General features: G+C 37.8%; 1 protein-coding gene across 1 annotated transcript in view; it reads left to right on the top strand.

Moving 5' to 3' along the window:
• stk26 (serine/threonine protein kinase 26) overlaps positions 1-14,816 on the top strand; it is a 28,473-nt gene that overhangs the window by 8,390 nt on the left and 5,267 nt on the right. The window contains exons 2-6 of the mRNA XM_061960249.2: positions 13,380-13,448; positions 13,543-13,704; positions 14,367-14,423; positions 14,488-14,596; positions 14,659-14,816. Of these exons, the coding sequence (XP_061816233.1) occupies positions 13,380-13,448; positions 13,543-13,704; positions 14,367-14,423; positions 14,488-14,596; positions 14,659-14,816 (555 nt within the window). The remainder of the gene's footprint in view (positions 1-13,379; positions 13,449-13,542; positions 13,705-14,366; positions 14,424-14,487; positions 14,597-14,658) is intronic.

Below are 14,816 nucleotides of genomic sequence, written 5' to 3'. Positions count from 1 at the left end.
AGGAAAGGGATCGTGCTGCGCACAAAGATGACATAAAAGTCACAAACAGGTCGAATTGCCAAATTGCCAGTCACACTTGAAAAGAGCAGATTCCAAACACATTTGGTCTACGTGCCGTTGTGGCCCAAATCTAGTAAAAACATCAGTTTTGAGTAGCAAAAAAATATCCGATCTGTGTCAATTTAGGGCAAAAAAAAAGTAATGTAGCAGAAAAAGTTAATGTAGTAGAAATGATTCAGATCACTCACAAAACCTGATCATGTGTTCTTTATACTATTTCATTAAAATCCACCTATAACTTTTTCAGTTACCTTTGTTGCTATCTGACAGACAGACCCCAGCGATTACATATACAAGGGAAAGTCCTTGGCCACTTACCTCCTTCTGACATCAACAATTTACTGGCCAATCACTAAGCAAGACAGCTGTGATCAGGAATGTCAGGAAAATAACAGTTTGCTGCAATTAGCAAATTCATGTCATTGGATGGATGTCATTAAAAACGACAAGCAGACAAAATGTTGTCTGGTAGATGAATGGAGCTGAAACACTAATGGACACTAGGGTTGCATCATACAAATGATATCAATTTGGCCACCAATAGGGATTTTAATACTATTGTTATATTGTAATTAGGGTTGTCCCATTACCAATATCTTGGTACCGGTACCAAAATGTATTTCGATATTTTCTAAATAAAGCGGACCACAAAAAATGGCATTATTGGCTTTATTTTAACAAAAATCTTTCGGAACATTAAACATGTTTCTTATCACAATCCAAAAACAATTTTGGCCTTAAATAAAATAGTGAACATACTAGACAACTTGTCTTTTAGTAGTAAGTAAGCAAGCAAAGGCTCCTAATTTGTCTGCTAATGTATGCAGTAGCATATTGTGTCATTTCTCATTCAATAATTTTATCAAAAATATGAGGGACAAGCTGTAAAAATGAATTATTAATCTACTTTTTCATTTACTGTTCATTTCAGTTTTTTTCTGTTTTACATGTTCTATCTACTCTTCTGTTAAAATATAATAACTTATTCTTCTGTTGTTTGGATACTTTACATTAGTTTTGGATGATACCACAAATTTAGATATCGATCAAATTTGACACCTACAAGCAAACAAACGTGTCCTCAACGGACTGTAGGGTCCTCGGTAGCGGCTAACATCCCTCCACGGTGCAAAGCTGCTTTTAGGTCAGCAATCTTCGTCTCCATGGTGGCAAATAATGCTTCTTACAAGTATCATCCCTGAAAGATGAAGAATAGCTAAAAATGCTACACTATTCAGTATGCACTGTAGGAGAATATGATAGCTAGATCTCTTAAATGTAAACAAGATGGGTGGATTGATGCAAGTATAGATAGTAATGATACCAAGTATAATTGTTTGGTTGATATTACAGTAGTTACATCTGTATTTTTTATAATGAAAAAATCTTTTGCCTTTCTGTTATTGTTTACAAAATCAGGAAATAAATCCCTGGACACAGGAGGACTTTAAGAGCTAAAACCAAAGGATTTAAATCAGAGCCAATAGTGATATAATTTTAATATATAATTGATATTGTTACACCACCATCCTGTGTTTTAGTCTGATTATAATTGATACTGCCCCTGTAACTACTTGTTATTTTTATATATATATATATATACTTTTCAAATGTTCTTGTAATCAGACATTTTTGGTATGTTGGATGGAATTTTTACCTGACATGTTTCGACTGTCATCTGCAGTCTTCTCCAGAAGGGTCACTTGACCACTGTGACGTGTTGCCTATTAGCTGTTCTTATAGGCGTGGCCAACCAGGCAGACCTGTCAAGTTTACCTGGTTGGCTCCCCCCTTGAGATACTTGGTATTGTATTGATACCCAAATTTGTAATATTACACGAAACTAATGTAAAGTATTGAAACGACAGACTAATAAGTGTTTATTACATTTTAACAAATGTGTAGACAGAGCCATGATACAACGGAAAGTAACCGACTATTAACAGTAAACTATTAAGTACATCAATAATAGTTTTGAGAAAATAATACAACATTACAAAATTATGCAATATCAGAATCAGAATAAGCTTTATTGGCCAAGTATGTTTAACACTCAAATAATTTGACTTGGTAGACTGTGCTCTTTTTGTTCAATGAAAAAAATAAAGAAACAAATTAGAGAGCGCTGTACCATGGAGGCCATCCGCGGCGCCATGTTACCGCATACATCAGCAGCAGAATTAGGAGCCCTAGTAAGCAAGTGCGAAAAGTCCGGGAGGTGCCTCCTCCCCCCAAAAAATAAAGAAAACAGTGCAAGCTAAAAATTGCCTTTAGGCTGCACTTTGGACACCACTAAGTTAGTATTAAGAACCACTGATTTACAAATCAGTTTAGGTGTTTATATTAGATTCTGCAAGGGGTTGTTGGGTCTTAGTCTCAATTGTTTCCTTCTTATTTACGTGGCTATCACTCCTTCTTCCGTGTCACTTGTTTCGCCTCTCTCCGGGAATGTACGGATTTGATTGGTTGAGCAGTATCTTGTGGGCTGGTTTAACTGGCAAGCAATTGGTCCGTTTACTTCCTGATCCGATAAACCAGTGTCGTAAAGTCTATAAAAGCTACTACGCCGGTCAAAATAGAAGAGCTTCATCAAAACTTCAAATACTATTAAAATAATTGACTATAGGTCCAGGTCCATATGGGACAGTGTCTGGGTCTGGACTCGGACCGTGGTCTGCGAGTTAGTGATCCGTGGACTACACGATCATTAGCAAGAAGCTTGATAAGGAGATGACCACTGTTGGCATAATAATTGATAAATGGAAGAAATTCAAGATAACAGGCCATTACTCTGAAGTGCCATGCAAAATTCTCCTGGTGGGGTAAGAATGATTGTAAATAAAGGTGAGAGACCAGCCCAAAATTACAAGAAATGAGCTAGTTAATGATGTCAACAGAGTTAGGACCACAGTCACCAAGAAAATTTTAGTATGTGACGTAAATTATAAATCGCTTTTCTCTAGTGACTCGAAGCGCTTTACGTAGTGAAAGCCATTATCTAAGTTACATTTAAACCAGTGTGGGTAAAGTGTCTTGCCCAAGGACGCAACGGCAGTGATGAGGAAGGCGGAAGTAGGGATCGAACCTGGAACCCTCAAGTTGCCGGAACGGCCGCTCTACCAACAGAGCCATGTAGCACACTTTTCTGTGACGGATTGAGACCCTCCTGCCCAGGAATACACATGTACATGTTAAACACATGCACACATAAAAAGCCCAAAAACGTCAAATCAGGCGAGGGTCACACTTCATCACTTTCTTCTCGTCCCTGTGTGTCCCGCCTGAGTGTGGTTGCGGCAACGGCAGAAGGGCGTGGTGAGGCTGCGTGTTATTACAGTTCCTTTTTTTAGTCTGGTGGAAAGTCGAGCGAGGCCACAGAGGCTCCTCATGAACAGCCAAGGCTGCCAGTGGCTTTAAAGCCTCTTCACACAGGCTTTACTTAGCTACCTTCTTTGTGCCATTTTGTGGTTCAACATCTCCATTCATGTGTGTGTGCGCAAATGTGTGTGAGTGTGTTGCCTTCCTGTTATCTCTAACTGCCACGCAGTCTGAGTTCCTTTTTGGTGCTGCTCCTGTTATTTTTTTCCAAAATTATCCAGTTGGTTACAGACACATACGTTACTTTCATAACTAGTGTTGTTGGGCTGTCTTTCTGTCTTGCCCTGGATTGTCTGCATGGAGTGAGAAGAGAAACTGTGATATCTTAATATATCATCAACTCAATAACAGAAACTTGTCTTTAGTTTTTTTGGTTTTAATGCAGACAGTGCGGCAACATCCTGACACTTCCAATATCTGTTGAATTAGTTGGACACTGCAGCACCTGCAGTGAGTGATTTTGTCTAAAAGATGGTGCCATAGCACAAACAATAAAACACCCTGTCAGTGTTTTTGCTTGTTGTTGTTTTTTTTTGTCCTGTCCAGCTTCTCAGGAAAATCATATAGTTGATGTAGATGCCCATGTCGGCTGTTCAGATTTACTTTACAAAAGAGAAGTAAGTGTAGGATACTTCTCTTGTTGCCTTATTTGTATTTGACTTTATTAAATGTATTTATATTATAATTTGGTGCAGCCGGGCCGGAGCAGGAGGGGATAGAAAGAGAAAAAAAAGAAGACAGCGGGGGAAATTGTGGGGACTAGAGGGGGATTAGACAGAGAGACAAAAACAACAACAGTAAACACAACAACAACAACAATAGAGCAACATCAGCAAATACGATGATGGTAAAAGTAATAGCAAATAAGCAGTTAGCGAAAAGAAAAAATACAGAAATGACAATGAGCATTTGCTTGTTTTTTTAATTAAATTATTTATATTATTGCCTTCAGCAAAGAAAAATCCATAAATTAACCGTGCCGTTTTATAAGCCGCGGGATTCAAAGCATAGGGAAAAAGTAGCAGCTTATAGTCTGTAAATAATTAAATATGTCAATAATTAATTATACATTGAATTTAATGTGTAAATGTGTTTAATGTATCTATAATTGAATGTAAAAATACATTTAACTATAAAAGCATTTAAATATTATTTCAATATTGAATTGACTTTTTTATTTTATTTTTTTTTCCGAAATCAATTAATTATCTGAATATGTAATTTCACGATTTAATTATTTATTTATTTAATAATTCCATGAACCTATGTGGCAGCTAGGGTTGTCCCGATACCAATATTTTGGTACCGGTACCAAAATGTATTTCGATACTTTTCAAAATAAAGGGCACCACAAAAAAAATTTCTTTATTTTAACAGAAAATCTTATGATACATTAAACATACGTTTCTTGTTGCAATCAAAGAATAATTTTGTCATAAAATAAGAGTGAACATTCTAGACAACTACTCTTTTAGTAGGTAGTACCTAAGCAAACAAAGGCTCTTAATATGGCAGCTGACGTATGCAGTAACACATCATGTAATTTTCCATTCTATTATTTTGTCAAAATTATGAGGGACAAGCAGTTGAAAATTGATTATTAATATACTTGTTCATTGACTGTTAATATGTGCTTACTTTCTGTTTTAACATGTTCTATGTTAAAATGTAATAAGCACTCATTCCTTTCAATCCAATTCCAAGTAGTTACAGGATCATACATTGGTCATAATTAAAGTTTTCCTGTGTACAGGGCTATATTTCCAGACTTTATAAACAATTTTTTAAAAATGACAAAATATTTTGTGATAATAAAAAATATTGATGCAATCATTGTGGTTTCGACTAGATACGGCTCTTGTACTTGGTATCATTACAGTCGATGTATGTATAGATCCACACATTTGTTTACATTGAGGAGCGCCTGCTTGCTGTTAGCGGTTCCCTATTGTATCCTCCTACGGCAGGTTTATTCAACTGGCAGCCCACGGGCAATATCCGGCCCAACAAAGCTTTTCTTTGACACGCCAAACATCACTCAAATAGGCTTGATGAAACCATTAAAATTATGGTTGTTCATGTATGCAGTACTCCTGCCAACCCACAGCATTTGTGTCACAACGAAGCTGCAGTGGGGTGAGTAGAAGAAGACTATTCATTCAACCCTATAAAACATTCAAAATAAATTGCTAAAATCAGACATAACAAAGTATAAAATGAGCAAGTGCTCAGGTCATTGCTTCCTGTCAGACCTTTTAAGCGACGGACACAGTGTTCTTTCTAGACAAGAAGCAACAATGGTAGAAATCCATGACCAAGCTTCATCACGAAACTTGGTCAAGTCTTTAAGTAGATATTGTGTATAAAGACATTTGGTTTGTTTTGTATTGAAATTGCTGACTTTGTGATGTCTTTTGTATTTGTATTTGTGTGGTTTTTTGTGTAAGAATAACTCAATCAGAGCATGAAGCGCTAAATTTGATCAGTAAAGGGCAATAACGCTACACCTTAGGTTTAACTGTGATGAGTTACATAACACTAACACTAAACCTTCTATTGTATTCATGTAAAATGCACAATGGACATTATTTATGTAAAATACAATGGACGCTATACTTTTGTAATGTTTATTTTATGTTTATATTTCCAGTCTTACAATCCTAAATAAAAAAGAAAATAAAGAAATACAACTGAGGAAGGAAGATAATTCAAAAGAAAAACATCAATCCCCAACAAAACTTCTAGACCTTCAGTTTATTTATATAGTTAACTAGCTGCACACACTGGAATTGAGTAGTGAGGGCAGAATAATGCATTTATTGACAGCATACCTGCCAACTACTCCGGTTTTCCCGTAATTAGTACGGTTTTCATCAACCTATTCCGGGGTACGGTTGCAGTGATAAAAAATAAGTTTTTTCATTAATTAAAAAAAAATTATTTTTTTTAAGTTTTATTCACGAAATCGCGTAACAACAATGACAATCGACACTGCTTCCCGTAACTTCCTATCGAGCCATTCCGAATGCCATGCGCGAGGCTATTTATAGCACCGCTGCCAAGCACGAGGCACTAGTTGCCATTGTTTCCAAACGAGCGAACGATCATGGAATCAGCCGAAGAAAAATGAGTCTTAAACCGAAAAGAAAACTGCAGTCATTCCGTGAAGAATATTCAAAAGCCTATCCGGGAATAATTATTCGTTCCAAAAAGGGTGAAAACTACGCGAATTGCACCTTGTGCAGACAAGATTTTTCGATCGGACACGGAGGAATTAGCGATGTAAAAGACCACGTTGGGACAAAAAAACACAAGTCTAATGCCATTGCTAGCGATACAAGTGGAAAACTTTGAACGTTTTTCGTCGCCCAAACAGATTCTCTGGATGTGATAAATGCCGAAGTTTTATTTACGGAGGCAATAATTGAGCAAACAAAAAGGTAATGACACCAATGTTATCTATTGGAATTGTTTAGTACTGTTATACTGTTAAAAGTGTTTATACTATTTATGCTTTCAAGTCCAAGTTGAAGAAATCTTGTTAAATGTTGACAGCATAACTACCAAAATACAGAAGTATGTCCTTAATATTTTTGCAGTGCTATTTCTGTTGAAAAGTTATAATGATTACATTAGAGATGTGATGTGCCACTTTTCAAGTGTCTGATGGCTTAAATTAATTTTCTTTAATTTTTCATATTTTGAATTCTTTTGAAAGGCTTACAAAAAAACTACATTTGAATTGTAATTCCATGCTATTGACAGGACTATTAATTTTAATGAAGTTAGCTTACCATGTCTGCAGTATGATAATTGTGATAGAAATGTGAATTTTAGGCACAGAATATTTTTTACAATTGAACAAGGCAGTAGATTATACAAGCTTGGACAGAAAGTTAATAATGACACCAATTTTTTTTTTTATGGAATTGTTTAGTACTGTTTTACCATTTGTTTACTGTAAAAAGTGTTTATACTGTTTATACTTTCAATTAACAAATTGAAGTCTTGTGAAAGGTTGACAGGATAACTGGCATTAACTGTCAAAATAATTTCAAACTATTGAAGTTAGCTTACAGAATAAACATGTCAATCAACCCATATGATTTTTGCTGTAATATTTTTGTTTTGAAAAGTCACTGTGACTGATAGAAAAGTGATGGTTTTAGCAACATTTTAACCTGTCTGAATGCTAATAATCATTTTGCGTCGGGGGGCGAAGCCTGAACCCCCCACCAGGACTTTGTCCTGGACCTACCGGGGCCTGCGGCCCCTGGACCCTGGCTACTAGGTTTTTCTGATTTCAAAAGTTGGCAGGTATGTGACAGTGCAGTTTGAAAGCCAATGTGTTTACTTTGCCATCCATCCATCCATCCATCTTCCGCCGCTTATCCGAGGTCGGGTCACGGGGGAAGCAGCCTAAGCAGGGAAGCCCAGACTTTCCTCTCCCCAGCCACTTTGTCCAGCTTCTCTCGGGGTATCCCGAAGCGTTCCCAGGCCAGCCGGGAGACAGTCTTCCCAACATGTCCTGGGTTAGGGTGGCATCCTGACCAGATGCCCGAACCACCTCATCTGGCTCCTCTCGATGTGGAGGAGCAGTGGCTTTACTTTGAGCTCCCCCCGGATGGCAGAGCTTCTCACCCTATCTCTAAGGAAGAGCCCTGCCAACCGGCGGAGGAAACTAATTTTGGCCGCTTTTACCCGTAATCTTATCCTTTCGGTCATATCGCAAATCTCATGACCATAGGTGAGGATGGGAACGTAGATCGACCGGTAAATTGAGAGCTTTGCCTTCCGGCTCAGTTACTTCTTCACCACAACACATCGATACAGCGTCCGCATTACTGAAGACGCCGCACCGATCCGCCTGTCGATCTCACAATCCACTCTTCCCTCACTCATGAACAAGACTCCGAGGTACTTGAACTCCTCCACTTGGGGCAGGGTTTCCTCCCCAACCCGGAGATGGCACTCCACCCTTTTCCGGGCAAGAACTTTGCAATTAAGTAAATTAAGTCTCAGAGGACTGCGATGAGGTGGCGACTTGTCCAGGGTGTACCCCGATTGTAGCTGAGATAGGCTCCAGCGCCCCCCGCGACCCCAAAGGGAATAAGCGGTAGAAAATGGATGGATGGAAATCTCAGAGGAATATAACCTGTGGAGGCACTTTCTGACGAAACATCCACATTTTGATATCCGGCACCCTTCATTAAGTAGTTGAATAGCCCTGTCCTACGGTGTGTAGTAAAGCTAGTTTCGTTATTCCTCGTCATGCATTCTTGTAAGAAACTTACTTTATTGCCATGGAGGCGAGGAATAGTGATTTAGCAGTAGGTAACACACTGCCGATTGCGGATGGATGTCAGCCGCTAGCTCGCTATATTTTAAAGCACCTCTTATAGAGCGGCGCTTCAGTGTTTATATCTTCACATTTATCACTTGTTTTTAAGCCTAAATGTGGAAATTTTGCCTCTTTTATCTCCACATCTTGTCAGCTTGTAAGTCTTGTCGACCATGCGCCTCTGCTCCAGCAATGTCACAGCCTAAAAATAGTACCGGTATTTTTCAGAGACGGTATAGTACCGTTTTTAATTAATTTGTACTGTGGTATTTTATTAGTACCGATATACCGTACAACCCTAGTGGCAGCATTTCATTAATTTATTTTATCTGTCAAACTCAGCCGTCAAAGTCAGTGGGCGGATCCCACCATCTGATTGGTTACCTGACACGTCCTCTTGTCTTTGCAACTTTAAACAGAGAAGTGAAGGAGTACTGATCGATAACTTGGTCTGAAGGTACGGCAATAACTTCAACAACTTCAATATATTCCTCTACTTTAGATGCTACATACTCTGTGTTAGCAGGTCTTGCTTCCACATACTGCGCAAGGTCTAAAATATGTATGGCCTATTCTCGAAAAAAGTAAAAGTATTTTAACCAATCAAACTTTATTTATATAGCACTTTTCAAGCAGCAAATATGGCAACAAAAAAATGTTTTACACCCAAAAAATAAAAGAAGAAAACACATGCACAAACAGCAATATTGACAAAAACAAAACATTGCAGGGCACTGAGTATTGAGGAAAAATGCCTGACTTTAATGGGTGAGTTTGACAGATAAAATTAATTAATGAAGTGCTGACACACATTTTTATGTAATAACTAATTACATTTTGAAATAATCAAAAAACCATTTGACCCTCCATATCGTCTGACTAATGTTGGCAAATGCTTGTCGCTTCTTGGTACACCTAAGTTCTGCAACTTTCATCATAGATAGATAGATAGATAGGTGGTACTTTATTGATTCTTTCAGGGGAGTTCCCTAAGGAAAATTTAAATTCCAGCAGCAGTGTACAGAATTGAGATCGAATTTAAAAAGTAAAAAGTAAATAATGGGGGTATACATGGAAACAAAATAGAAACATATTACAATAAGAATAAAAATAAAAAGCAACAATGAAAATAAAAATATAACAGTAAAATAAGAATATAACAAGAGAAACTGGGCAGTAGTGACCATGTTTTGAAAAAGTATTGCACTGTTATTGTTTTGCATCCCCTGTCATCCTAGTAACCCCCCTCCCCCCAGAGAAGAGCATGCATGCATGTATGAACAAACTCACTGGGAATACAGCGTCGATACTAATGTTATTTTGTTAGCAATTATGTAGTTTGCTTCAACTGCTGCTTCACCGACCTCGGCTCAGGATAAAAGTTGACTGTTTCTTCAGACCCACAAGCAATTCATTCATCCTCTCTCCTTAGTTGCAAAGTGTGGTATGTTTCACTGTGATAAGGTTCATCATGGCGCAGAATGTTATATTCCTCAAGCACTGGTACTCGTAGATTACAACACCAAAATAGTTTCCCATTGATCAAGGTAGCCTACGCCTCAATTAGAAGGAGACACATTTCTACCATCTGCTGGTCAGTGACTCTTCTTCTTCCCTGATTAAAACGGGGTTATTCGGGGATTATTGAGAAATAGCATAATTTTAACTCTTAAAATTCATCCCTGGATTAAAGAAACAAGGATAATCCTTTTTAGAGCTTTTTGTGGGTACACCATGGACTGGCGGTCTTTGAACGGAACCCTTGCAAAACTCTTGTATTCTTATCCCACTCTGTTTTTTTTTGTTGTTGTTTTTTTGTTTTTTAACTGATTCAAACACATCCAACATGAAAACTGACAAGTATCGCTTACTTAATGCAATCTAGCTTGATGCTGGCATGCTAACTGTTGACTTTTTTAGCTAATTTGTTCATCTCAAAATGCATGTATTCATATGTTGTGATTTAAAGTATTTTTTTCTTTTAAGAATTCATTTTTTTTAAATGTTTTTTAGGCTTTATCTGTGCACGTGCGTGCTGTGCGTCAGCAGGAAAGAGGAGCTTTTGTAACCTGTAATTTATTTTGAAAAGGTTTTAGTATAATTTTTTTACCAAATATTATATTGTGGGAGTCGGTATGAATCAAGAATCAATTCCAAATTGATTTGTCACCATAAGAATCTAAATCAAATCGTGAGTTGTCACATTCACATCTCTAGTACTTAATGCTATTTTGCAAGGTGGTAGCATGCAACGGTTAGCATTGTCGCCACTTTTTCCTGTGAAATATAAACCTACAAGGCATGATGTGAACTGATAATAGAACTACCGTAGCATTCTTAGTACTTAACACCAGGTATGTGAATCTTACAACAACTCACGATTCTTGAGGTGACTGTTCGATTCAGAATTGCTTCTCAATTCAACATTATTCTAAATTCCAACTACACTATGTAATATTTGTTATAAAAGAAAGTAATAAAACCTTTTCAAAACACATTACATGTTACAAAATCGTTTGATGTATGACATATATGCATGTTTTAATTTTTTTTATTATTGAGATATATATATATATATATATATATATATATATATATATATATATATATATATATATATATATATATGTCTTTTTTAAATCAATTGGTAGAAATATTGAATTGATTTAGACTCTTAAAAAAAATTGCAATTTTGTGAATTGATAGCTGAGATAGGCTCCAGCGACCCCCGCGACCCCGAAGGGATTAAGCGGTAGAAAATGGATGGATGGATCATTCATTTATTTTTTTGAACAACTTGAAGGAGGCCTGCACTTTTTTGTGCCTATCATTCACAATCCCTATGTGTATTCTAACTAGGGAACAAGAGGCGACTAACAGTGCAGGTAATAGGGATTCGACCTATAAAACCCTTTAAAAACATAAAATGAACTCCAACAATGTTTTATATACATGATGCAAGTATATTTAAAATGTAGAAACAGGCACATTCATGATACATTTTAAGCATTGCCGGAACTTGTAGTGGTTTTTGTCTCACTGTGTTATACCCCTCTTGTCCTCTCAATTTCCCCCTTGTCTTCCTTATTTTGTCTTTCTATCCCCTCCTGCTCCGGTCCGGCTGTGCCAAACATTAATAAGAATCCATTTAATAAGGTCAAATACAAGTAAGGCAACAAGAGAAGTATCCAACACTTCTCTTTTGTAAAGTAAATCTGTACAGCAGATATGGGCATCTACATCAACAATATGATTTGCCTGAGTTGCTGCACAGGACAAAAAGAAATAAAAAAATAAGCATTGCCGTAACCTAAATACGGTATATATATATATTTTTTTTGAGCTGTCCTGTCCAGCCAGTCAGGCAATATTTTTGTTGATGTAGGTGCCCATATCTGCTGTACAAATTTTCTTTAGAAAAGATACGTGTTGGATACTTCTCTTGTTGCCATATTTGTATTTGACTTTATTAAATGTTTGGGTAGAATTTTATCAATCAAAACCAGTTTTCTTTTAAGTAATGTAAAAACATGTAATAGCAACATTTAAGTGATATAACATTTATCAGAGCTGTAGTTAATAATATAAGTGGCACCCATTGTTATTAAAAAAGTACAGATTTTTAATGGAGAATTGATCCTGAAATTAATCGTTACACCCAAGAATCTAATCTAGTTGTGCCCAAAGATTCACAGCCCTACCAAACATGTTGCTACAATAAAAAACAAAAAAGGAAAATCTTTTTACCTTGTGTCCTAGAATATTTCTGGCATTTGTTGAACAATCTGGGAGTGGTAAACTAGCAAAGCGTCACCTTCCAGCCATTTCTCGCATCAGCACAAACAAGCAGTGTGAGGCGGACCTCGATTGGCTTGTGTCTCGGTACTGCCTTCTCTTTCGCTTCGCCATCAGCAACCATGCCGCCCGACGCAGTGAATGATGCCTCCTCTTTTTAAACTTTTCCAAACACCCACGGCTCGCCTTAAATTGTTCTTCCGTTCTTGGTTCCAGCATGGTCACTTTTAGACCTCGCAATATAAATGGCGAGTCTTCTCTCAAATGATCACCTAACAATAATAATAATAATAATAATAATAATAATAATAATGAATTAGATTATATTGTGCTTTTCTATCAACTAGATACTCAAAGCCTTCACAGAAAAGTGAGAACCCATCATTCATTCACTCCACATTCACACTTCGGTAGTGGTAAGCTACATTTGTAGCCACAGCTGCCCTGGGGTAGACTGACGGAAGCGTGACTGCCAATTTGCGCCTAAGGCCCCTCCGACCACCACCTATCATTCATTCACCTGTGTGTTGTCCTCCTTTAACATTATCTTGCTAAGTGGCTAAAAAAACGACTGAAATGAAGAGCACAACATTTTTCCATATTTTTCAACTCATTTAAACCTTTTTAGCATCAACGCATTCAACCGAACAAATTTCCACATCCCCAGACCATCCATTTTTCTTGTAGTTCCACATTTTCGACACGACATTCCAGTACAGCTTCAGTTTTTCTAGAGTTCCTTCTGTATTTAAATGTTGTTGTTGCATGAACTGCTATGATTTGCTGTGGTGTTTTCTTGTCTCAGAGCTCTCAGATTAATCCAGAAGATTTATTCAACAAATTGGACCGCATTGGTAAAGGCTCCTTTGGAGAGGTAACATACTCTTTGTCTTACGTTTTAATTATCTGTCTCTTGTGTTCACTTCTTGCAATTTTTTATTGTCTTTGTGTCTCTTGTTGCCCCGCAGGTGTTCAAAGGCATCGACAATCGCACACAGAGCGTGGTGGCCATCAAGATAATCGACCTGGAGGAGGCAGAGGATGAAATTGAGGACATCCAGCAGGAGATCACAGTGCTGAGCCAGTGTGACAGTCCTTACATCACCAAGTACTATGGCTCCTACCTCAAGGTCTGCCTATGCTGTCTTTTTTTCCCCAAACATGTCCTGTCTCGCCACTCAGGCAAATCATATTGTTGATGTGGATGCCGATATTTGCTGCACAGATTTACTTTGCAAAAGAGAAGTGTGAGGCATTTATTTTGTTACCTTATTTGTATTTGACTTTATTAAATGTATTTATGTAATGCTTGGCACAGCCGGACCGGAGCAGGAAGGGGTAGAAAGAAGAAAAAAGGTTGACAAAGAGGAAAATTGCGGGGGCAAGAAGGGGATAAGACAGATTTATTTATTTATTTATTTACAGACATGATTTGATATTACTTTTGTTAATATCAGAGTCCCTTCCGTAAAAAGGTAATCCCTAGAAGCGTACAGCTTATGGATAGGGACCCACAGTTGAAATATACATCATCATATAATATACAAAATACAATACAATTAATTTCAAAATCAATCCACTCAATATCCATTTACAATTTCATACCAACCTACCAACAGGCTGACATTTATAGAGAAGGAATCTTTAAATCCACCAAATTAGTCTCGATATGCTTTTATTCAAATTTGAATACAAAGAGACAACAAAAACAACACCAACATATGCTGTCTAAGTGAAGAACAACAGTCTTGTTAGCATATTGACTTCTTTCCTTCTCCGTTGTGTCCCTTAGGGCAGCAAACTGTGGATCATCATGGAGTACCTTGGTGGAGGTTCTGCACTTGACTTGGTAAGCCTTAAGTAAAGCCCAGGTCACTAGCCTAGCCAAAATAATGACTTGTGTGTGTGTGCAGCTGCGTGCAGGTCCCTTTGAAGAGTCCCAGATCGCCACGCTGCTGAAGGAGATCCTAAAGGGTCTGGACTACCTCCACTCGGAGAAGAAGATCCACAGAGACATCAAAGGTGTGTGCGCGTGGACACGTCGTGGTCACCCTCACAAAGTGACAGCTGTAAATCATCCTCAGCCGCCAATGTGCTCTTGTCGGAGCATGGCCAGGTGAAGCTGGCCGACTTCGGGGTGGCCGGTCAGCTGACCGACACGCAGATCAAGCGGGATACCTTTGTGGGGACGCCCTTCTGGATGGCGCCTGAAGTCATCCAGCAGTCTGCATACGACTTCAAG

Source organism: Nerophis lumbriciformis, linkage group LG05 (assembly GCF_033978685.3).
Source record: "Nerophis lumbriciformis linkage group LG05, RoL_Nlum_v2.1, whole genome shotgun sequence".
Taxonomy (NCBI): Eukaryota; Metazoa; Chordata; class Actinopteri; order Syngnathiformes; family Syngnathidae; genus Nerophis; species Nerophis lumbriciformis.
Note: the sequence above shows the minus strand (reverse complement) of the source record. Positions and strands in the feature narration are given on the sequence as shown.